Raw genomic sequence first — 24,647 nt, 5'->3', positions numbered from 1 at the left:
GAATCTGCCAGCCTTGGTGTCGGTGGCCTGCGCCCTACCCACTGAGGTACGGGCGCTGCCCATCAATCATGATTTATCTCCTGGGGCTGATCACAGTGTTGCCTGAATAAAGTGGGGTTACTATCTTATAAAGTTTATGATCAAGGATACCGACTTCAGGGTACAGGGAGAGTAGTATCTGGATTTCTTGGAGTTTTTAAAAACTCCAAAAAATAAATTGTGAACCACTGATTTGAGTAGGCAAACCATTCTATCCAATGGTAAATTATAGTACAGTATTTTGAGAGTGCCAGTTATGTGTGCTTTATGTTCATTCCCACTTAGTCCTCATCGAAGTCTTGTAGAATAGGTGTTGATTTTTCCTTTTTAACAGAACAAGAATCTGAGACTCAGAAAGGTCAAGGAGTATGCACAGGGTCACACAGGTTATAATACCAATCTGACTTCAAAGCTGTTACGCTTTGCTTTAACCATACTGTTTCTCCTAGCACATCTTCATACTAGCAATATGAACAAAATACTTTGGGGACATTGAGAAATGGAGTGGTTAATTCTTACAAGATAGTGGAGGGAGTCAGGAAAGCCATCACACAAAAAGAAACTGATTGGAAAAGGGAATGAAAAAAGTAGATAAAGAACACTTTATGTGAACAGAATTCACATAAACTCTGGAACAAAGTTTTATGGAACAAAATCTCAGAGTATGTAAGAAAAATGGGATCACATCAGAGCATAGCTGGAGAATTAGCAGTGGGAAAAAGGAAATAACTCCATTTTACAGAACGGGTCAAGATAAAAATATGCTTAATTAAAAAAAAGCAACAGCGACTCAGTGGGTAGGGCGTCAGCCACGTACCCTGAGGCTAGCGGGTTCACATCTGGCCTGGCCCAGCTAAAGCAACAGTGACAACTGCAACAAAAAATAGCTGGGTGTTGTGGTGAGTGCCTGTAATCTCAGCTACTTGGGAGGCTGAGGCAAGAGAATCTCTTAAGCCCAAGAGTTGGAGGTTGCTGTGAGCTGTGACGCCATGGCACTCTACCAAGCGTGACATAGTGAGACTCTGTCTCAAAAACAAAACAAAAAAAATTTAAAAAATGCTTGAATATATAACATGTTAATAGGAAATAGTGAGAAATTATTTAGTACAATGTAGGGCTTATATTCAGCTCTTTTTTTTTTTTTTTTTTTTTAGACAGAGCCTCAAGCTGTCCCCCTGGGTAGAGTGCCGTGGCATTACAGCTCACAGCAACCTCCAACTCCTGGGCTCAAGCGAGTCTCCTGCCTCCGCCTCCCAAGTAGCTGGGACTACAGGCGCCCGCCACAACGCCCGGCTATTTTTTGGTTGCAGCCGGCATTGTTGTTTGGCAGGCCCGGGCTGGGGATTCGAACCCGCCACCTTAGGTGTACGTGGCTGGTGCCTTAGCCGGTTGAGCTATAGGTGCCGAGCCATATTCAGCTCTTGATAAGTAGTAGGCATTATAATTAGAATATTCATCTTGGTTTAATGCAAATAAAATACAAAATAAGTATACTAGAAATTTTGAAAGTGGTAACATATGACACTTTATTTCTATTAATATGTTTCCACACTGGGTGATTAAGACATATGGGTTCCATTTGTGCCTTTGTTGTTAAGTGGAAAAGCATGTCACGCATTCTGAAATGCTCAGCAAATGGGTTTTATCTTACGATTTTATACATTATTGATTTAGATAACTGCTGCATATAGAAGCATACTCCCTACCTCTCCTGTATGATAGGCAGTGAATTATAGAACAAAGAGTGTAGAGAACTCCTTCTTCAAAAGGTGCCCTGTCCGTTCAGATCATCACTGCTTTTATATATCTCTGTTAATTTCTTATAGAAATTACTGATTCCAGCAGATCATGGTATTTGTTCTCTTATCATTTGCCTTTAATATTTTGGCCTATTATATTTGATCATTTGGCTTAGTGAATTTAAGAGTAAAGAGTTTTTTGAAAATAGAAAATTCTAAAAATATAAGAATAAGTAAATATTCTTTTATTTGCTAACTTGCAAGGCTTTGTTACACTTTATTCATTACTGTCAGTGATGTGACTGTTAGGGTTTACTAAGTACCAATTGGTAAATGGCTCTATTCTTTCTACTGTTTGATAGTGGTAAAGACAGAGTCTCACTAAATTGCTCTTGTTAGAGTTCTATGGCGTCATAGCTTGCAGCAACCTCAAACTCCTGGGCTCAAGTGATCCTCTTGTCTCAGCCTTCATAATAAGTAGGACTACAAGCACCTGTTGCAACACCTGGCTATTTGTGGAGACAAGGTCTCACTCTTGCACAGTCTGGTCCCGAATTCCTAAGCTCAAGCAGTTCCCCCACCTCAGCCTCCCAGAGTGCTAGGATCACAGGCATGAGCCACCATGCCTGACCCAAAAGAAAACTTATTGAACTAATGATTATAGCTCAGATGTTTTATATTTGAGAACATTTTTTGAATACTTCCCCTTTCTGCAAGGCTTGTCTTACATCACACTCCTCTGAGATATAGTTACAGGTGAGAAAAATCGTACTTCAGAAAGGCCAAATAAGTGGTCCTAAATGTCAGAGTTTATAAATGGGAATGTGTGGATTTTACCACAAATCTAGCCAGTTCCAAAGTCTCGTGTTCTTTTCAAAGCACTGTACACAACAAATGTATCTGTACGCAAGTTGTTTATTAGAAATATAAGTCACTGTCTTTGGGTGAACATTAGGTTTGGGCAGTGGTAAAGAACTGGGAATTTGAGTCTTTGATTTTTAAAGACGACAGAACGTGACGGTTGTGACTGTTAGGTGATGGGGGAGCAGGGCAAAATAGCAGGATGTTAGGTTTTACTTCACTTATCAAGCCTGGAACTATGAACTAGGTAATGAACATTACAGCTACCAAGTCACTGAAAGAGGAGAGACTTAATGACAGTCATACGTATCACTTTGGTTTACCCAAAGCTGTAGGCCTCTGTTTCTACTTCTGTTAAGGAGAGGTTGCATAGACTTCTTCTCTTTTCCCATGTAGCCCTGAAGGAGCTTATGTGAACCTCTGTGTTTAAAAAAAAAAGGAAAGAAAAGAAGAAAAGGAAACTGAAAGATTTATGATGGCATTGATTTATCTGTGTATAATTATTGCTGAACTTACTGATTAGCTAAGGCTACTTTGTGGGAAAAGTATGCTATTAAACATTTTGAAATGTGCTGGACTGAAAGTATGTTTTTTGGAAGTCATCCCAGTTATGCTGGAATGCTATTTCTCAAGGTGTCAGTTAAGTGGGCTATTCTTAATGTTTTAATTTGGAATTACTGTTTCCTTTTTTTTTATTATTGATTTTTCACACTAGTTTCTTCAGGGTCCATTTAGGCATATGTGATCTTTATCACTTACAGTTTAAAAAAATAGCTTGAGCTCATGTATAGTATAAAGTTGGCATATTAAAATATGATCTAGATTTGGTCTTGGTGGCTCACTCCTATAATCACAGCATTTTGGGAGGCTGAGGTGGGAGAATCCCTGGAGCCCAGGAATTTGAGACCAGCCTGGGCAGCATAGTGAGACCTAATCTGTACAGGAAGTAAAAAAATTAGCCAGGCATGGTGGTGTATACTTGTAATTCCTGCACTTTGAGAGGCCGAAGCAGGAGGATCACTTAAGCCCAGGACTGTGAGGTTATAGTATGATTGTGATTGATTGTGCCCTTTACATTATAGCCTAGATGACAGATTAAGACCCTGTCTCTTAAAAAAAGAAAAAAAACCCCCACCAAATAACTGTTCAAATTAAAAATTGAGAGTGAAATTTTCGAAATGGGATGAAGAAGCCTTGTTTTTTAAAAAACAAAGTAATAACATGTACACTAATAACATGTACACAAGGTGGCAGCCTCTTGTCCACCTGTTCATATCCCCAGTCCAGCTCCTAGGTTCTTAAAACATTTATAGTTTGTTTCTTAGAGCAGAAAAATAGAGCAGAAAGTACAATTTTTTTTTAATTTATTGGGGATTCATTGAGGGTACAAGAAACTAGGTTATACTGATTGCATTTGTTAGATCAAGTCCCTCTTGCAATCGTGTCTGGCCCCCAAAAGGTGTGGCACACACCAAGACCCCACCTCCCTCCTTCCTTCCCTCTCTCTGCTATTCCCTTCTCCACTCCTCCCTCCTCCTTCTTCTCTCTGCTCTCACCTTCTCCTACCCCCACCGTGTCATTAATTATCCTTATATCAAAATTGAGTACATAGGATTCATGCTTCTCCATTCTTGTATGCTTTACTAAGAATAATGTGTTCCACTTCCATCTATGTTAATACAAGGCTGTAAAGTCTCCATTTTTTTAATGGCTGAATAGTATTCCATGGTATACACATACCACAGCTTGTTAATCCATTCCTGGGTTGGTGGGCATTTAGGCTATTTCCACATTTTGGTGATTGTAAATTGAGCTGCAATAAACAGTCTAGTGCAAGTGTCCTTATGATAAAAGGATTATTTTCCTTCTGGGTAGATGCCCAGTAATGGGATTGCAGGATCAAATGGAAGGTTTAGCTTGAGTTCTTGGAGGGTTCTCCATATTTCTTTCCAAAAAGGTTGTATTAGTTTGCAGTCTCACCAGCAGTGACAGAGGACAACCTTGTCTGGTTCTAGTTTGGAGAGGAAAAGCTTTCAGTTTTACTCCATTCAATAAAATATTAGCTGTGGGTTTGTCATATGTGCCATGTATGCCTATACTCTTCAGTGTTCTAATTAGAAAAGGACGCTGGATTTTATCGAATGCTTTTTCTGGATCTATTGAGAGGATTATGTAGTCTTTGGTTTGACTTCTGTTGATACGGTGAATAACGTTTATAGACTTGGCGTATTTTAAACCAGCCTTATATCCCTGGGATGAAACCTACTTGATCATGATGTATGATTTTTTTGATGATAAGCTATAATCTATTGGCTAAGATTTTGTTGAGAAGTTTTGCATCTATATTCATTAGTGAAATTGGTCTGAAATTCTCCTTTTTAGTTGGGTCTTTTCCTGGTTTTGGTATCAGGGTGATGTTTGTTGTAGGTGATGTTTGTTCATAGAATGTGTTGGGGAAAATTCCTTCCTCAATGTTTTGGAATAATTTCTGGAGTACAGAAATAAGCTGTACTTATAAACCTCCTTGAAGGTTTGATAGAATTCTGATGTGAAGCCGTGCGGGCCAGGGCATTTTTTTGTTGGAAGATATTTTTATTGTTTCTTTAATCTCAGTGCTTGAAATTGGCCTGTTCAGGAGCTCTGTTTCTTCCTGGCTAAGTCCAGGGAGAGGTTGTGATTCCAAATATTGATCCATTTCCTTCACATTGTCAAATTTCAGAGCATAGAGTTTCTGGTAGTATTCAGAGATGATCTCATGTATCTCTGTGGCATCAGTTGTTATTTCCCCTTTATCATTTCTGATTGAGCTTACTAGAGATTTTACTTTTTTATTTTCAGTCAGTCTGGCCAAAGGTTTATCTATTTTTTTATTTTTTCGAAAAGCCAACTCCTTGTTTCTTTTTTTTCTGAATGATTCTTTTGTTTTCAGTTTCATTGATCTCTGATTTAATTTTGGATATTTCCTTTATTCTGCTGGGTTTAGGCTTAGATTGTTCTTCTTTTCCCAATTCCATAAGATGGCTTGTGAGTTTGTTGATGTGCTTTCTTTCTGTTTTTTGAATGTAGGCATCTAAAATGATAAATTTTCCTCTCAAAACTGGTTTTGCAGTATCCCACAGGTTTTGGTAGCTTGTATATTCATTGTTGTTATGTTCATGGAAGTTAATGATTCCTCCAAAAAAAAAAAAAAACTTTGGAGAATATTTTAAACTAGTCATAAGTTTTATTCCTGTTTAAGAACAGATTCAAACCAAAACACATTTATTTTCCTAATTTCTTATTTACTTATGTACTGATGGGAACTCATAGATATGAGAGTTGTAAATGGCTACTTTGGAATATTGCCCGGTAATTCATAGTTTCCCTCCTACTCTGCCTGAAAACCTGTCTGTCTTGCCTTGTAATTCATTTTACGATCTGAACCTCTGGTATGAACAAACAGAACCAACATTTAGATTTCTTCTGGGGTTCTAATGAAGCTGAACTCAGGAAAATAATTTTCATTGCACACCCTCCAAAAGGGTATGTTGGTTAAAAGTGACCAAGTACAAGGACTTGGCACCTACAGAGTATTCGATCTGTGTTTGTTAATGATCAATAAATGAGCCCCAGATTACTGATTTATGTCTGTCAGTGTACTGAGTGCTGAGTTTACATGATGGTATTGTGGTCCCTACTCTAATGGATTATAAAAATGAGGCCAATGACCCCAGACAAACGTACAGTTATAAACCATGCGTGTTGAGGACTATGAAGGATCTGAACCAGCAAGGGTAACATAACAAATGGGGGTTGGAGGTTTTGGAAAGCCTCTGAGAAGTAACATTTTAGAAATGACCCATGAAGGCTGAAGATTCAAAGGCCGTTCAAGGCCACAGAGAACAATGCTCCAGGAATAGACAACAGCATGGAGAAAGCCCTCTGAGGTAGAAAAACACCCGTTCAGGGAACTGAGAGGACTTCAGTAATTAAAGAACAATGAGTGGGAAAAGAGTCACATAAAAAGAGGCAGAGGAGAATTGCTGGATCACATGGTGATTCTAGATTTAATTTTTCCAGGAATCACCATACTGTTTTCCATAGCAGTTGTTTGCGTTCCCATCCACAATACAGAAGGGTTTTAGTTTTTCCATGTTCTTGAACCTGTTTTCTGTGGTTTTGGCAATAGCCATTATTAATGACTGGAGTGGCATCTCTCTAGAATGGCAGATACAGGAGATAAGCAAGGGGACGCATTTACGTGGGATCAATCATGCCAAAGAACTTCATAGACTCGAACGTAACATAGACCATAATACCACCACTGCACAGTGCCTGTGACTGACATTTATAGTGTACCACAACATAAAATAGAAAAGAGACCTAGAAATGGTGAACTTTATTCTTGGTTTTTTTTTTTTGAGACAGAGCCTCAAGCTGTCCCCCTGGGTAGAGTGCCGTGGCATCACAGCTCACGGCAACCTCCAACTCCTGGGCTCAAGCGAGTCTCCTGCCTCAGCCTCCCAAGTAGCTGGGACCACAGGTGCCCGCCGCAACGCCTGGCTATTTTTTGGTTACAGCCTTCATTATTGTTTGGTGGGCCCGGGCTGGATTCAAACCCGTCACCTTAGGTGTATGTGGCTGGCGCCTTAGCCACTTGAGCCACAGGTGCTGAGCCTGAACTTTATTCTTGAAAAGACAAATAATATGACGTAATAAGATGCTCAGGTCATTAGAATTATTACCATGGAGAAGATGAGAAGAATCTAAAAGATCTGAGATAGGCTGGGAATGAAGTAATAATCCTGGATTTGAAATTACTAGAAAATAATACATTTGCCTGAAAAGATCACGATGAAGTTTTCTGGCATGAACCAGCTTAATCAATCAGTATTTCTCAGTAAAGGCACTCTTGGCATGTTGGTGGGCCAGTTCTTCACTGGACAGCACTATTCTACACGTAGCAGGATGTCCCTGATCCTGACCTACTAAATGCTATTGTGGCAATGAAAAATACCCTACCATGTCACAATACAATCTATTTCATATATTTAACTTATTCTTCATTTCCCCACATGAGAGTATAAATTCCATGTCACAGTGGACTGAATTATTATTATCATTATTATTTTCAAGACAGAGTCTCACTAAGTCACCCTTGGTAGAGTACTGTGCTGTCATAGCTCACAGCAACCTCAAACTCTTGGGTTTAAGCGATTCTCTTGCCTCAGCCTCCCGAGTAGCTGGGACTACAGGCACCTGCCACAGCGCCTTGGCTATTTTTTGGTTGCAGTTGTCATTGTCATTTAGCAGGCCCGGGCCAGGCTCGAACCTGCCAACCTTGGTGTATGTGGCTGACACTCTACTCACGAGCTATGGGCGCTGAGCCCTGAATTATTTTTAATACTGGTATTGTCAATGTTATTACTGTGTCTGAAACATAATACTCAGTACATATTTGCTTATTGCTTCCTTGAAAAGTTATTGGATAAATAAATATAGGAATGGAAAAACAAACATTAATGTGACTTACCTGGGAAGAGCTATATCATTCATGCCCAAATTCACAAGACGACTTTGTGCCACTCAACTGGAATGATGACAGTCAAGTACATTCTGAACAGTTTGTAATAGTGGCCTCAGGTTTATGTGTCCAACGGTTATGAAAGATTTCGTATTACAGGATCCGTATGACCTGCGTAACTATAAAGAGACCAATTAAGCTGGTTTATAACACACGTATCTTACACGAAGCTCCACCGAAGTATTGGTTACAGTGTTCTTCCATTTGTGTGTTTACATACCATTTTCTTTAATGTAGGAATTGTAGGCTCCTTCTTAATTTTATTATTCACTTGCCAAATGGCATTAGAGTCATCTACTTTCTAGCTGACTACTGTACCTTTTTCTAATCCCACTGGATCCGTCCTTACTATCCTTAAACCTGTGGGATATTGAGAGGGACGGGCATTCTTGGGTCCTATTTACTGCATTTTGCTGCTCCCTTGCTTTTTAAAAGCTATGTTTGTCCGTTTTTTTTTTTTTAAACATTCACATTTGAGACTATTTTCCCAAAGCATAATCCTCTACTTCTGAAAGTTCCCAACTATATTAGTTTGCTAGAGTTGGTGAAATAACCACAAACAGGGTTGCTTATGTAACAGAAATTTATTATCTCACAGTTAATTATCTCACAGGAGGTTAGAAGGCCAATCGAGGTGATAACAGGATTGGTTCCTCCTGAGGGCTTTCCATGTCCTGGTTTATGGATGGACTTCTTCACAGTCACATGGTTTCCCCCTGTATGCATACCTGTGTCTACATTTTGGTAAAGCCTGGATGATACGATCTTATTTTACCATTCACTGCTTTTAAAGCATGTAATTTATATTCATTTGTGTTACTTTTTTTTCTTTTTCTAGACATGGTCTTGTTATATTGCCCTGGCTAGAGTACAGTGGCTGTTCCAGGTGCAATTCTAGTGCACTGGCAGCCTTAAATTCCTGGGCTGGAACAGTGCTCTGCCCTCAGCCTAAAGGCACACCATCGCACTGGTATTGTGTGATTATTTGGTTTTAGGTTCTAGCCTGAAATCTGTACACTAAATTGTGCGAAGGCAAGCACCATGTCTGTTTTGTTCACTGCCACATCCCCGGAGGGCAGCCTGGTTTCCAGCCCAAAGTAGGGGCTCAAATATTTGTCAAATGAATGAGCGAATAATGGCTTCTTGGTTTTATCTCTTTATTAGAAAACTTTGAAGGATTTCAAAAATTTTAGCAGGATTAAATTTACTTTTTTAAAAAGTTCTGTCATTTAGTCTTTGTGTGGATGATGAATTGGAAAGGCAAATCTGAAGATTTGGAGGACAGGTTGTTATGATGATTATCTAGTCCTCAGATAATAAAAACCTCAACGAAGGCAGCAGTTTAGGGATGGAGAGGAAGAGATGGAATTTCAGAAGAACCATTTAAAGGGGAAGGATCATCAGGACTTAGTGACTGATATGGTTATGGTGAGGGGAAAAGAAAAGTAAAGATTCAGAATTAAAATAACATAAATTAGTATGAGGTAGCATTCATTACATAGTAGTTAAGACCACTGGAGACATCCAGATTAATCATGTCACTTACTAGCTACATGACTCTGAGCAATTTTACTTAATGTCTTAGTCCATTGGGGCCACTGTAACAAATACCATAGACTGGGCAGATTATTTTAATAACAGAAATTTGCTTCTCACAGCCTGGAAGCTGGGAAGTCCAAGATCAGCGCCTGGTGAGGGCTTGCTTTCTCATAGATAGCCATATTCTCATTCTAACTTCATAGGGCCCAAGGCCAAGGAGTCCCTATCGGGCCTCTTTTATAAGGACACTAATCCCATTAAGGAGAGCAGGGCCTTCCTGACCTAATCATGTCCTGAAGGCCTCTCCTCCTAATACCGTCATTTTAGGGGTTAGGATTTCAACATGTGAATTTGAGACCATGGACCATAGCACTTGACATCCAGTTTACCTAACCGTGTTAATTGGAAATGAGTGTCTGCACAGAATTTTTGAAGTTAAGTGAAGTAATACCGGTACTTGTAATGCACCTAGCATTCATACAGATTGCTGTGAACTTGAGGAAGTCACCATCCAAACTTAACTACTTCTTATAGAACTAAGGATAATACTTACATATGTTACTCAGTTTTCTCTATATCATAGTTGTTTTGAGAATGTAAAGCCCTTTTAAAACTATGAATTGGTAATCACAATAGCTAAATACTATATTAATTATACCTAGAAGGAGGGGAGATATATAACTTCATCTTTAATATGACTTCTCATATATTATAAGATATATGGTACTTCTTGGCCATAAAAACTGGAGTAGAATTTATTCTACTGGGAACAGGTTTCTGTCTCTGTGAAGCTCTGTGTGATAAATGACTAGTGAGTCCTCAAGAAAATAAATCTTAACAGGATATTCTTGTTGCCTGGTGTGGAAGGGAGAAGGAAGTGAGATTATCAGGAACCAAGCCCAGATGGTGGAAATGAGGGGCTGGAAATTGTCAGAGCAGATTTTGGTTCCCTGCTCTGATTTCCTGGAACTGGGGCTGTGCTTATTTTTATGATTGAGTAGTATATTTTGATCCTTGGCCTTTATAGGAAACCAGTAAAAACAGCTGACCTGGTTATTATTCCACACATAAGCAGAGTAACAAACAGAAGTTAAAATCCAAAATTCTGATCTTTATTTATTTCATCCTGCTATAATTCCTTTCCAAACAGAAATAGCAAATGTAACCATCTTTCAATGACCATGTTATGTGAGTGCACACAGAAATCCTGCCTGAGGGTAACCCAGGTGTGTCTCCCCCCCCCCCGCTGTATATTTGCTGTGTGATCTTGGCTAAGATTTTATTTTCAGCCAGCATTTTCAATTTCTTTATTATTGACAGGCTTGTTGAAGGGGGTTTGGGGTCACCAGAAGAGGGGGTCTTGGCACAAGGAATGAAGAGGCGTAACACAAAGTCTGTGTCAGGGGACTGAGGAACTCTGGGAGGAGCCCTCCTGAGTTAACCTTGGGTCCACATTTATTATCACAAAACAAGAAAAAGTAGTTAAAAGTTACAAGCATTAAAAATGGGGAAATATGGGAAGTGTCAGTCAGAAAGTCTCCAGTTTGTTTTGCAAAATCTCAGACCTTAAGCAAGACCTCTGCTGCTTATCTAGCACAGTGGTTCTCAACCTATGGGTCGCGACCCCTTTATAACAATGAAAATACATCCTGCGTATCAGACATTTACATTACGATTCATAACAGTAGCAAAATTACAGTTATGAAGTAGCAACGAAAACAGTTTTTTGGTTGGGGGTCAACACAACATGAGGAACTGTATTAAAGGGTTACGGCATTGGAAGGTTGAGAACCACTGCTCTAGCATCAAGAGATCTTTGGCATCTAGAAAATCTTTACCTTAACCATTAGGCCAGGTATTGCCACACCTCACGTATACATTCTCCCTTGGAGGCCTGTTTTCTGATCTCTTGCCTTACATAACTCACATGCCATTCTCCTGTGATTCTCCAGGTCTTCCAAGCAGGAATCGAGTCTTAGGCTAAAGATCAGGACTTAGTTTCCTCTACACTTATAAATCTCACTCTTGCTTTTGAATTGCCTAACTTCCAGAATTATATTTTCTTTTGGAATTTTAGTATTTTAGTATAGTAAGGTTCACTGTCAATCAGTATTGATCTGTATTAGTTTTCTTCCTTTGTACTGTGATTCCAAGTAAATTCTGTGTGTTCTTTTTCCCCACAGGTTTTCTGTGCTTCCTGCTGTAGCCTCAAGTGTAAATTGCTATACATGGACAGAAAGGAAGCTCGAGTATGTGTAATTTGCCATTCAGTGCTAATGAATGGTAAGTATTAAAGCAGGTCGGTTTCACAGTTGTTGAGAAAAAACAAGAGAATTCCAATGCAAAGACTTTTTTCTTCTGTACAAGTTGCACACCTTCTCAAATGTCATAACTTTAACTATTGAACTGAATTTTCATGTTTTGAAAGTATCTTAGCATTTCAGAGTTCCTGCCAAAATTTAATGAATGAATGCTAAAGCCAGGTAGGTTTTGCAGGAATAATAGAAGTTCTTTGGAAATTTGGTACTATGTAGTTGCTATTGTTCCTATAAAAGGACCAGAGTGAGGTGGGGGTAGGGAACTATTGACCACTTAGATGATAAATTATTAAAATTGGGCCGAGGCTGGGAGGTGACTGTGGCTCAGTGGGACACCGGCCCCGTATTCCGAGGGTGGCGGGTTTGAACCTGGCCCCTGCCAAACTGCAGCAAAAAATAGCTGGGTATTGTGGCGGGTGCCTGTAGTCCAAGCTACTCGGGAGGTGGAGGCAAGAGAATTGCCTAAGCCCAAGAGCTGGAGGTTGCTGTTAGCTGTGATGCCACTGCACTCTACCGAGGGTGACAAAGTGAGACTCTGTCTCTAAAATAACAAAAATAAAGTTAAAATTGGGCCGAGGTTTTCCTTTCAAGAGATGCTATCTCTTGCTAGGGTATAGTTTAATAACTTAGAACGCATCCTTATTAACACTTTGTTTTATTCATCTTATTAAAAATAAATATTTTAGCTTGGCACCTGTGGCTCAAGCTGCTAAGGCACCAGCCACATATACCTGAGCTAGCAGGTTTGAATCCAGCCTGGGCCTGCCAAACAACAATGATGGCTGCAATCAAAAAATAGCTGGGCATTGTGATGGGCTCCTGTAGTCCCAGCTACTTGGGAGGCAGAGGCAGGAGACTTGCTTGAGCCCAGGAGTTGAAGGTTGCTGTGAGCTGTGATGCCACAGCACTCTACCCAGTGGGACAGCTTGAGGCTCTCTCTCAAAAAAATAAAATAAAATAAAAATAAATATTTTAGTATCTAGGATCAAGTAGAAAATTCAATGTTTCAGTTACAATCAGTGATCTCTTTAATGCTACTTAGATTTGTTATAAGGATAATGGTTTTGAATTTAGTTGTTATGTGATGAAAGAAAGGGGAAGGTAAATAAAATTTACCCAATGTTCATGTTTTGTGGGACTAGAAATGATTCCAAGAGCATTTTAGTTAAAAGCCCTGAGTATGCTTGTAAAAGGATACAATCCCTGAGTATGCTTGTAAAAGGATACAATAAAATCAATCAGGCTGTAGTACTTTCTGTTTGAATGCATCTTTATACAGTTGCTAGAACAGCCCCTAATAGACAAAATGCCGAACTTGGATCCCCATTGCCTGTGCCAAGATAGTGGAGGCTGGAACTTACCTGTCTGCTCTGAGACCCTCCTGCTCTGTCTGTCTGCACTGCTCTTAGTGATGTGTTCCTGTTGCTGCCTTATTAACCTGTTGCATGTCAGTTAATCTGATCTGTTCTAATTTCCTATGACCCACCCAATTTCCTCCCATTTCTGAATTCTTATAATTTTGATCAATATGAATCATTCTCTCTACTCTGAAGGGTCACTTTTTGGATGGTGGTTATTTCACTTGGTTTCTCAGTTGACGATTTTTATCCCACTGCTTTTATTTTCGGATATATACCCACAGATAAGAGCATGCTGCTTAATTACGGTACCTAGTACCTCTTTTATTTGATGAGATCTTCCAACTTGATAGCTATTTTTTTTTAACTTGGCATAGCTAAAGATGAAGGAAATGGCAGAGGATTCACATGGAATACTTACTTTTTGTTAAGCCAAGGAGGCCCTTAACAGGGGATCCTAAGGTAATCCACTTTTCCTGGTTTTTCCAGCGTCTTTTCTCTCGCATGGCTTAACCCAGTCTTTTTTCTGAATATTTAATTTAATGCTTTTCAGTGTTCTCCCTTTTCCCTTCTCCTTTTCTCTTCTTCTCCTCTTCCTGCCAGTGCTTTCAAAGGAATATAGCTTTTGTTACTAGCTTTGCCTTGCAGTTCGGAGGCAATAAATATTCAAAATCTTAATGATCTTATGGATCATTCTTTGATGTTGAATGAGGTTTTTGAAAAGATGCTTAAATATTGGATGGTTTCAATTCCTGGGCATGTGGTATTACCTGAACCTAGAAGTTAAAATTTGTTGTCTTTCATTTCTATAACACCTTTCATCCTATTTACTTTAAAGACAATAGTTGATATGTCAGTATTTAGTAAAATTATTATAGAGTACACAGAATCTTAACATATTTGCGATCATCTGTATTGGTTGATCATACTTATATGATATTGGCACATTTTCATGTTCAAATGGGTTCTGTGCTTTTGAGACACAACAAAGATGTGAAATGGTTGTTACTGCTAAATACTTTTATACAGGATGATGATTAAAAGTAGAATTCATAAAGATGTTAAAATGTCCTCTCCTGAGCTTTAGGCTTTAGAATTTTTAAATGAGGTTTTATCTTAACTAAGAAGATCCTTAAAAATCTAGAAATAAAACTAAAAATTATACAATGGAGTTATGCTATTTTAGCCCCTGATTTTGATTTTTATAGAACTTTATAAAATGCATTGAATATTAAGTCAAAAAAATGCCTAAATGCTACCCCAATTACAAGTATAAAGTTAGATGTTTTACACTCTCTCTTAAGGGAGCTTCTTTTTTTTTTTTTGCCATTTTTTGGCTGGGGCTGGGTTTGAACCCGCCACCTCTGGCATATGGGGCTGGCGCCCTACTCCTTTGAGCCACAGGCGCTGCCATCTTAAGGGAGCTTCTTTAATGAAGCCAGGGGCCTAGTCTTTAACTCGGACTGATCTGCTATTAGTCTGTATCAGAAACATCCTATGTTTCTTTTTTTTTTTAATTATGTAATTCTTATTTGTTCCAACCATATAGTTTACTTAGCTAAATGGTCTTCTTTATTGAATAAAATCACTTGTCTCCTTAATACCTTCACTAGCTGGAAGAAAGACAGACTATGAGTGTTAATGAGGAGGAACTACATTATTTATCCAATATTGTGAAGGTCTTGATGTCCATATTTTGCAATCCATTCACATTGATTGTGTCTGTATTTGCTTTAGCTCAAGCCTGGGAGAACATGATGAGTGCCTCAAGCCAGAGCCCTAACCCTAACAATCCTGCTGAATACTGTTCTACTATCCCTCCCTTGCAGCAAGCTCAGGCCTCAGGAGCCCTGAGCTCTCCACCTCCCACTGTGATGGTACCTGTGGGAGTTTTAAAGCACCCTGGAACAGAAGGTAGGGGATCATGTGCTATTCTCTCTCTTTTTCCTCATGAAGTTCCTCTGAAAAAAGGTGCTGATGTGACTTTACAGCACAAGTCTTTAAAACTCTACAGATAAGTCCCTTTGGGTGGTTATTAAAGTGGAAGAACAAGGTGAGAAATGTGTCAGTACTGTTTCTGGGCAAGTGAAGAAGAATATGTTGCTTGATATTTTGGAGGCAGCTCAGAAAATACACCAATCTCCTCTTCACCTCAAGAATGTATAATTATACTGCTTGCACCAAAAAACAGGTGCAGAATTTGAAGTCAGCCTATAAAAATCCTAGTCTCACGCCTAACTTAATGTTCTTTGTAGTAGTTCAGTAAGTGATGGAAATAAGAGTTCTTCCTTCTGACCAGCCCATTCTAGTATTGCTTTTTGGAATGCACATTGTCATTTTCTCTTTTGAGTCTATCCACACGAAAATAAGAAAACATTGTGTTAGGTACATAGACCTCTAAATCTAGAACTTTAATTCTGATCACATCATATGATAGGTAGGGAATTATTGCCTCAGCTTATTTTGGTTTTTATGATTATGATATTGTCAGATGAAAGTCATTATATAAGTTCAGGGGATTATGAATAGTAAAAATAACAGATATATATTTCCTTAAAACAATCTTGTCGAGAATTTTTCCTTTATAGTTAGAATTGATCTTCCTTCATTAACTTTATATCTTTCATCTAGTAATATTCCCTTCCCTTGCTAAAGTGCCCACCTCCCCATTTAAGATCATAAATTTCAGTTGACATTGTCATATTCTTCCCCCTTTTCCCTCTTTTCAGACCATCCATTGGTCACAGTCCTTGTATTTTATGAGTTCAGGTTTTCTTTCTTAAAATCTTTATTCTCTTTACTTCGTTGATTTGTGTTCTTCCCTAGTCTCTCTCTGTGTTTTGGCTCGTTGAATTGATTTCTAAAACTGATGTAAAGAGATCATTTCTTCAGACTCAGTTTTCTAGCTTTTGCCCCGTCCTTTTACTAAAATGCAAACTACTTTTTCACTGCCAGATCAGTCTTTTTCTTCTTCAGTTACACTTTAGCCAAAGATCTGGTCACTTTGTTTCCCAGTTCTTACGTATCTTTGCCAACTCTTCCTTTATTATAAACTGATTATTCTTTAACTTTCTTCAGGGTATCTTTTGTCCTTAAAAGTATCATATTACTTTACCAGAAATTGAATTTCTGTGGAAACCTCATACTTTTAGGAGATGTAGATGTATATTGCTTTTTTTTTTTTCCTGCTGTTAATTTACTTCCTAAGCAGTTAAAATACTTAGTTTCTTCCATTGATACGGGACAGAGTCTATGACATAATCGTAGATGTTCTTAAGAACTCTTAGCATTTCAAAGCAGTGTTTTAAATCTTTGCATAAAAGTTATAGAAGTAAAGAATATATTTATGTTTTAAAAAACTTAATTTATGACCACTTTTATATACATTTACAGTTCTCATGTTTCTGATTATAAGATGCTAAATAGTGATTTCTTTGTATGTCTGGAATTGGTGACCTTTTCTTCTTTGACATTAGAAACTCTACCAATGTCACATTGATGCCTATTTTATTTTTCTGGCCCCTCAAGTGGTTCAGCCCAGAGAACAGAGGAGAGTGTGGTTTGCTGATGGGATCTTGCCCAATGGAGAAGTTGCTGATGCAGCCAAATTAACAATGAATGGAACTTCCTCTGCAGGAACCCTGGCTGTGTCACATGACCCGGTCAAGCCAGTAACTACCAGTCCTCTAACGGCAGAGGTAAGAAAACAAGGTAGCAACCGGGAGTGGGGACTTGCTGTCTCTGTGTTGTGCCGCCTCTGTTGTTGCCTTTTTCTAAGTTGAGTGACTTCTGCGTGCAACCCCGTAGGTTTTAGATATAATTTGGCATGTGTTATGTATGGGGAAAAAAGACCCACTGCAGCTAGAGGTTGGGAATTCCTCTAGGGAATTCTGGCTCCTTGATATATTGGTTTTCAAGTCAAGTTCCCCCAGGTTCTGTGCAGCCTCTCAGGAGTGCCATCGTGAGGAAGAGTGGGCAGTATGAAGGTGGCTGAGGAACTCTGCTGTTCAGCATCTCTCTTTCTTTCTTTCTGTTTTATCTGTTGTGTTTCCATTTTAGATTTTTAAAAAGAATTCCAAAACTAAAAATAAGGTTTTTGAAAACGACCAGCTTATAGAAGTTTCAAATAGTATACCTAAGGAAACTAGGTCCACTGCGCTCTTCCTTGGATTAGTGCCTTCTGTCTATAGGAATACTAGTCACAATTTTGAGGCTAATGAGATTCTCTTTCCTTGAAGGTTAATTTTCAGAAGGGGACAAATATCAGCTACCTTTTTTATTGAGTAATGAGAGAAGAGAGTCACCTAGAACCCAAATTATAAATTATACACATACAATCCTTTTATATAATGGGTCTCTTTCTATTGCTGGTTATCTAATATATAATCCGTATTCAGATTTCCTCAATTATCCCAGTAATATAGTTTATAGCTTCCATTTATATGCACATCATACATGTGTTATCTTTCAGAAAGTATGAGTTTCGGATTTTCACTTAAATTCTCATTGATATTTTTAACCATATTATTCTAAAATAATGCTTGCTGTGCCGATGTGCTTTTCCTAGGTGGATATTTCTCTCTTCTCTGGGAGCATAACTCAGGTCGGAAGTCCTGTTGGAAGTGCAATGAACCTCATTCCTGAAGATGGCCTTCCTCCCATTCTCATCTCCACCGGTGTAAAAGGAGGTATGTGGGTTTATTTAATTTAAACAGGTGTAGTTATGTTTACATAACATCTAAATGTTGCCTTGTCCTTAAGGAGACAGAATTTGAGTGATAACCACCTTTCTCCTTCCTACCCTACAAAACAAGCAACTTGCCATGAGAACAGTGTTGCTGTTATTGGTTCAGAGTAGATGTTTATGTTTTTATATCATAATGTCATTTTCATTTTTTGAAAGATATATTAATTACAATATAAATGTAGTTTATTAGCAATTTCTAAAAATATTTCAAAGCACATAATATGAAGGGTTGCTTATAATTGACACAGTTGTTAATTTAGCTTTCTATTTTGAAGTATGATATACATTGAGAAAGATACATTTAATAATTTGAAGAGCAGGGAACTTAAATAGGAATTTTACCTACAAAAAATATTTTTAGAGAGTCCTGGTAAGACGTAAGATTATTATTCAGTCAAAAGAAAGCTTAACTTTATGTGAAATTTGATTGTTGATATCCAGATCAGCATATACTCAGTTATTTTCAGGAGATGGTTTATTAATAATTTATCCTGGGTGGCACCTGTGGCTCAGTGGGTAGGGCGCTGGCCCCACATACTGAGAGTGGTGGGTTCAAACACAGCCCTGGCCAAACTGCAACAAAAAATAGCTAGGCATTATGGCGGGCACCTGTAGTCCCAGCTACTCAAGAGGCTGAGGCAAGAGAATTGCCTAAGCGCAGGAGTTGGAGGTTGTTATGAGCTGTGATACCACTGCACTCTACCCAGGGTGATAGGGTGAGACTGTGTCTCTAAAAACAACAACAACAAAAAAACTATCCTGAATTTTGTCCTAGGCTTTTACCTCATCTCCTTGTCTTCAGTCTTTTTCTCTTTTATTTTATCTTCCATACTATTGCCAGTTAATCTTTTTAAACATAAATATTATTATACATATTACTCTTGCTTAGAAATAGTTAGTAGATTCTCAGTGCCTTTAGTATAAATTATCTCAGCGATGTTCTATATAACCTTGTCTCAACCCATCTTTCCAGCCATTTATTATCAACTTTATTTCTAATTATTATGCTGGCATCGTATGTATGTAGTTCAGATTATTATTATTATTATTTTTTGAGACAGAGTCTCACTATATCACCTTCTGTAGAGTGCGGTGGCATCACAGGTCACAGCAACCTCCAACTCTTGGGCTTACATGATTCTCTTGCCTCAGACTCCCAAGTAGCTGGGACTACAGGCACCTGCCACAACACCTGGTTATTTTTTGTTGCATTGTCATTGTTGTTTAGCTGGCCTGGGCTGGGTTTGAACCTGCCAACTTCTGTGTATGTGGCTGGCACCGTTAACCCCTGTGCTACGGGTGTTGAGCCTATTTCCTGTTTTTTTAATAATTCACTTTTTATTCTTCCATGCTTTTTCTTTTACTGTGGAATAATGGGAAGAGAATAGACTTCAGAATTGGATAAACCAGAGTTTTAATGCCAGTATCATTGTGTTCTACCTATGTGCTCTATTTGGCAAGTCACTTACCCTCCTGAATTTGTTTTTGGACAGTGTCTCACTCTTGTCACTCAAGCTGGGGTACAGTGGCCATAATCATAGCTCACTGTAGCCTTAAACTCTTAAACTCAAACAATCCTCCTGCCTTAGCTCCCTAAATAACTAGGACTACACCATGCCCAGCTAATGGGTTTTTTTTTTTTTTTTCCTTTTTATGGAGACTGGGGTCTCATTATGTTGCCCAGGATAGTCTCGAACTTTGGGCCTCAAGCAGTCCTCCCACCTTAGTCCCCCAAAATGCAGCAATTATACACATGAGCGACTGTGCCTAGTCTGTTTTAAAAAAATTGCATAACTGTACCTACTTATACATCATTCTGAGTATTAAATTAGATATCATACCTGTAGTACACAGCAAGAAACTATCTGCTACAAAGTGGCCATGTAATTAATATTTTTCATTTTTGGCTCAGCGCCTGTAGCACAGTGGTTATGGCACTGGCCATATGCACTGAGGCTGGCAGGTTCAAGCCCTGCTTGGGCCTACTAAACAACAATGACAACTGCAACAAGAAAATAGCTGGGTGTTGTGGCAGGCACCTGGTAGTCCCAGCTACTTGGGAGGCTGAGACAAGAGAATTGCTTGAGCCCAAGAGTTTGAGGTTGCTGTGAGCTGTGACGCCACAGCGCTCTACGGAGGGTGACATAGCGAGACTCTGTCTCAAAAAAAAATTTTTTTTTTCCCATTTCTTCCTTTCTTCTGCCTGGAATGGCCCCCTGTACTGGAGTAGAGGAATACTCTATAGACCTACCCTGAAGAATTTCTCAACTTTTCAAAATCGAGTTTAATGGTTACCTCTTCTCTGAATTCTTACCTGGGCTGCCTAGATAACTGTTTGCTTATCTCTGTTCTAATAGCAATTCTTGTAAATTGTTGCTGCATTAACACTTTTCCCCTTGTTATTTAGATATTTTATACATCATCTTCTTTCATTTACACTATGAGTTCCCTCAGTCTCAATTTCTGTTTGTCTTCTGCTCCTTGCATGGTACTGGGCCCATAGTAGACTCTCAGCAAATGTTGGCTGAAGGTGTATTACTGTCAAATCCAGCTGTGTTCCAGATAGTTCAACAATGAACTTTCACATTAAATTAAGTATTCTTTTGTTAGTAAAATTGATATTTAGGTTTCAGATTTTGGCCATTTTAATTAATCTTAGATTAATAAGGAATTTAATTAGCCTACTCTGTTGTTTAAGTCAGATTGTAGGATTTTATTTTCATAAAAAGTTATATCCATGAAATCTAGTTGTTAAAACTGTGCCTATAGCTCAGTGGTTAGGGTGCCAGCCACATGCACCAGAGCTGATGGGTCCGAACCCAGCCCAGGCCTCCTAAACAAACAAACAACAACAACAACAAAAATAACTGGGCATTGTGGCAGCTACTTGGGAGGCTGAGACAAGAGAATTGCTTGAGCCCAAGAGTTTGAGGTTGCTGTGAGCTGTGATGCTACAGCACTCTACAGAGGGTGACAAAGTGAGACTCTGTCTCAATAACAACAAAAAAACAAAAAACTTCTCCTAATGTCCTTGGTTTAGTTACAACACATAACTAAATGAAAACTTCTACCAAGAAAGAAAAGATAGTTACATATATTTACTTAAATTATAATCTTTTTACCAGAATTTTGCAATTTTGTATTCTAGTAGAATAACTTCATTAAAAAAAAAAAAAAATATATATATATATATATACACACATATATAAAACTTCTAGTGGAAGTTATTCCACTAGAATACAAAATTGCAAAATTCTGTACATAAATATATATATTTATTTATTTGCAGTTTTTGGCTGAGGCTGGGTTTGAACCTGCCACCTCTGGTATATGGGGCCGGCACCCTACTCCTTTGAGCCATAGGTGCTACCCCATAAAAAATATTTTTACATGGCTCGGCACCTAGCTCAAGTGGCTAAGTCACCAGCCACATACACCAGAGCTGGTGGGTTTGAATCCAGCCCAGGCCTGCCACACAACAATGACAGCTACAACTAAAAAATAGTCAGGCGTTGTGGTGGGTGCCTGTAGTCCCAGCTACTTGGGAGGCCAAGGCAAGAGAATCGCTTAAGCCCAGGAGTTGGAGGTTGCTGTGAACTGTGATGCCACAGCACTCTGCCCAAGGTGACAGCTTGAGGCTCTGTCTCAAAAAAACAAAAAAAAATTTTTACATTCATTATTTCTCTTTTTATTAAATAAATACTTTTATTAATATGATATATATTTCCTATTAGATCTAAGAAATCAGTTTTTAAATTTCTGTTGGCCAGTGGCAATTTTATTACTTGGTTCTACCCAACTGTCCCTTAGTGATGCCTTTCATGTAAGATCAACCAAACAGCATTCAACGTTCAGATTTTTACTTCCTTTTTCATATCCCTAGATTCTATAATGATTATTACCCATGATTGTGACTTTAAGCTGAGAGGACCATTATCATTGAAAATGAAGAGGCTGAATATTACATTCCGTGCTTCCGGAGATTAAACAGGAAGGGTTACATTTAGACTCTCAAGGATTAACTGGTCCATGTACAGAGTCTTATGTGTGACTTATTGGCCAGTCATAAAACAATTGCAACATGTGCTTCTTTTGTTTTGTGAGATTATTTGTAAAAGTTTAATTTTTTAATGGTTGTCAGAAAATCTCAAGCAGTACAAAAGGGACTAGAATGAAAAGTAGGGCTCCCTCTTCCCCTGACTCTTTGACATTCTTTCCAGAGATAATTAGTATATTGTCACTTTTTTGTGTATCATGGGTTAATTTATACATTGATCTTAGAACATGTATTATATGAAATTCTTGTTATAATAGTTGGAAAAATTTGTTAAATAAAAGGATCTTCTTTAAGCTATGGCACATACCATTTGGAGGCTTGGGTTATATGTAGGATAGCATATAAATTGATAGTGGACTTAGTGGCTTTTGAGAGGAGAAGGGGGCACTGGTAACATGATGCTAGTGCAGCCCGTACAAACCAGAGTGACCTTTGTTCACTCTGTAAATCAAATGTTTGTCTCTTTTCTATGAATAATCGCCTCATTCCTCCATCAGATATCCTTCTTGGTTCGTTCCTTTAACCAGTGTGTTCCATTTTTTTCCCCTTGCAGACTATGCTGTGGAAGAGAAACCATCACAGATTTCAGTAATGCAGCAATTAGAAGACGGTGGCCCTGACCCACTTGTATTTGTTTTAAATGCAAATTTGTTGTCAATGGTTAAAATTGTAAATTGTAAGTACGAAATTTTTTAAATTAAAATGAGATGCTTTACCGATTCATAGATAGTAAATAAAGCTTTCAAAATTCATTACACACAAGTCTTTTTATATAGAGCCACATCTTACTGCACACTGCATTCTGAACAAGTCAATTTGTGTAAAATAGTACATCCCACAGGACAACTGTGAGACTAAATGAAACTCTTGTCTTTTGTCACCGGGGTGAGGTAGATGAATCTCTGTGGAGAAAAGCCAAACAAACCTTGAATGGATCTGAGTTAAATTCTTTTTGAGATGGGTGTGTTAAATCACTATTCAACTGGTGTTGAAGAAATTATTCAGGCAGGCCACACAATTATATGCTAGATTTTAATCCCACAAACCTAAATCAAGGTGTTGAACTTCATTTAGGAAAAGTATTAGTTAACTAACAAATTGTAAAGTTTCAGTACATCATAAGTTAAGATTCAGAAGCAACTTCTCAGTTCTCGGTGCTAGCTTCATATGCTTCAGAATGAGAAGAGGACGGTAACTTAGAATCTTGATCATACTTTCCAATGTGATATGGGAAAATAGAAACCACATTTATCCTGAATGAATGTTAATAGGCAGGTTTAGAGGAAGGAGGGAACCTTTAGGGAGTAAATCCTCTAATTCCCACTGTGTACTTGTTTTAAGCTGACCGTGGAAACCGGACACATTGTGTATTACTTCCTTAGAGGTACTACATTGACAAAATGTAGGTTTCTGGCTTACTTGTTAATCACACTCTGGTATATTTGGCCACTTATTAATGCCTGCTACCTTTCCTTTCAAATTAAAAATAATTTGCTTGAAATTTCAATTTGCTATATCTAGTTTATAAGTCATACTTAGAAATTAGCTTATGTAGAATTCCTGAAATGTATGTATCATCATTGGGAACTTCCTGTTTAGGTGTGTAAATTAACAATCAATTAACCAAAGTGAAAGAAAAGGATTTTTTTTTTTGGCTACAGAGTCTTACTGTAGCCAAATCGGCGCTGACCGATTAAACATTAATTTTGACTTACATATGGCTTCTGCTGTTTGTGCTCTAATATAGCTTAAAAGTAAAGGCTCAGAAGTAAGTAGTTAAAGAAAAGACAGCCTAGGTCAGCACCTATGGCTCAAAGGAGTAGGGCACCGGCCCCATATGCTGGAGATGGCAGGTTCAAACCCAGCCCCAGCCAAAAACTGCAAAAAAAAAAAGTCATCCTAATAGAAAAATAAGCCAGGTGTTGTAGCACGTCCCTGTAGACCCAGTTACTTGGGAGGCCAAGGCAAAAGAATTGCTTAAGCCGAAGAGTTTGAGGTTGCTGAGAGTTAGGCTTGATGCCATAACACTCCAGCCCCAGCACAGAGTAAGACTCTGCCTCAAAAAATAAAAAAAACCACTATTATTTTCATAATTTTTTATAGCAAGAAGCCAAATAAAATCACATTGCTGATTATCTAGGGTCTTTTTCAAGACAGGACTGTGGGGTCAGGTGGCACTGTGGCTTACGCCTGTAATCTTAGCACTCTGAGAGGCTGAGGCAGATGAATTACCCTGAGCTCACCAGTTCAAAACCAACCTAAGCAAGAGTGAGACCCCCATCTCTAAAAATAGCTGGGCTTGGTGGCTGACATCAGCTACTGAGGAGGCTGAAGCAAGAGAATCACTTGAGCCCAAGAGTTTGAGGTTGCTGTGAGCTATGATGCTATGACACTCTTACCAAGGGTGACAAAGTGAGACTATCTCA

The 24,647-nt window shown here is 38.5% G+C and overlaps 1 protein-coding gene across 3 annotated transcripts in view; it reads left to right on the top strand.

Moving 5' to 3' along the window:
• Positions 1-24,647, top strand: part of ZFYVE9 (zinc finger FYVE-type containing 9) — a 174,650-nt gene that overhangs the window by 80,026 nt on the left and 69,977 nt on the right. For 2 of the 3 annotated variants that reach the window (XM_023519158.1, XM_003799923.3), the window contains 5 exons: positions 11,925-12,024; positions 15,155-15,331; positions 16,946-17,115; positions 17,985-18,105; positions 22,775-22,897. In XM_023519158.1, the coding sequence (XP_023374926.1) occupies positions 11,925-12,024; positions 15,155-15,331; positions 16,946-17,115; positions 17,985-18,105; positions 22,775-22,897 (691 nt within the window). The remainder of the gene's footprint in view (positions 1-11,924; positions 12,025-15,154; positions 15,332-16,945; positions 17,116-17,984; positions 18,106-22,774; positions 22,898-24,647) is intronic. The other variant, XM_023519159.1, reaches the window with a different exon arrangement.

Source organism: Otolemur garnettii, unplaced genomic scaffold, assembly GCF_000181295.1.
Source record: "Otolemur garnettii isolate 467f Iridium unplaced genomic scaffold, OtoGar3 scaffold00159, whole genome shotgun sequence".
Classification (NCBI taxonomy): Eukaryota; Metazoa; Chordata; class Mammalia; order Primates; family Galagidae; genus Otolemur; species Otolemur garnettii.
The sequence above is the reverse complement of the archived record's forward strand: the minus strand, read 5'-3'. Positions and strand labels throughout refer to the sequence as shown.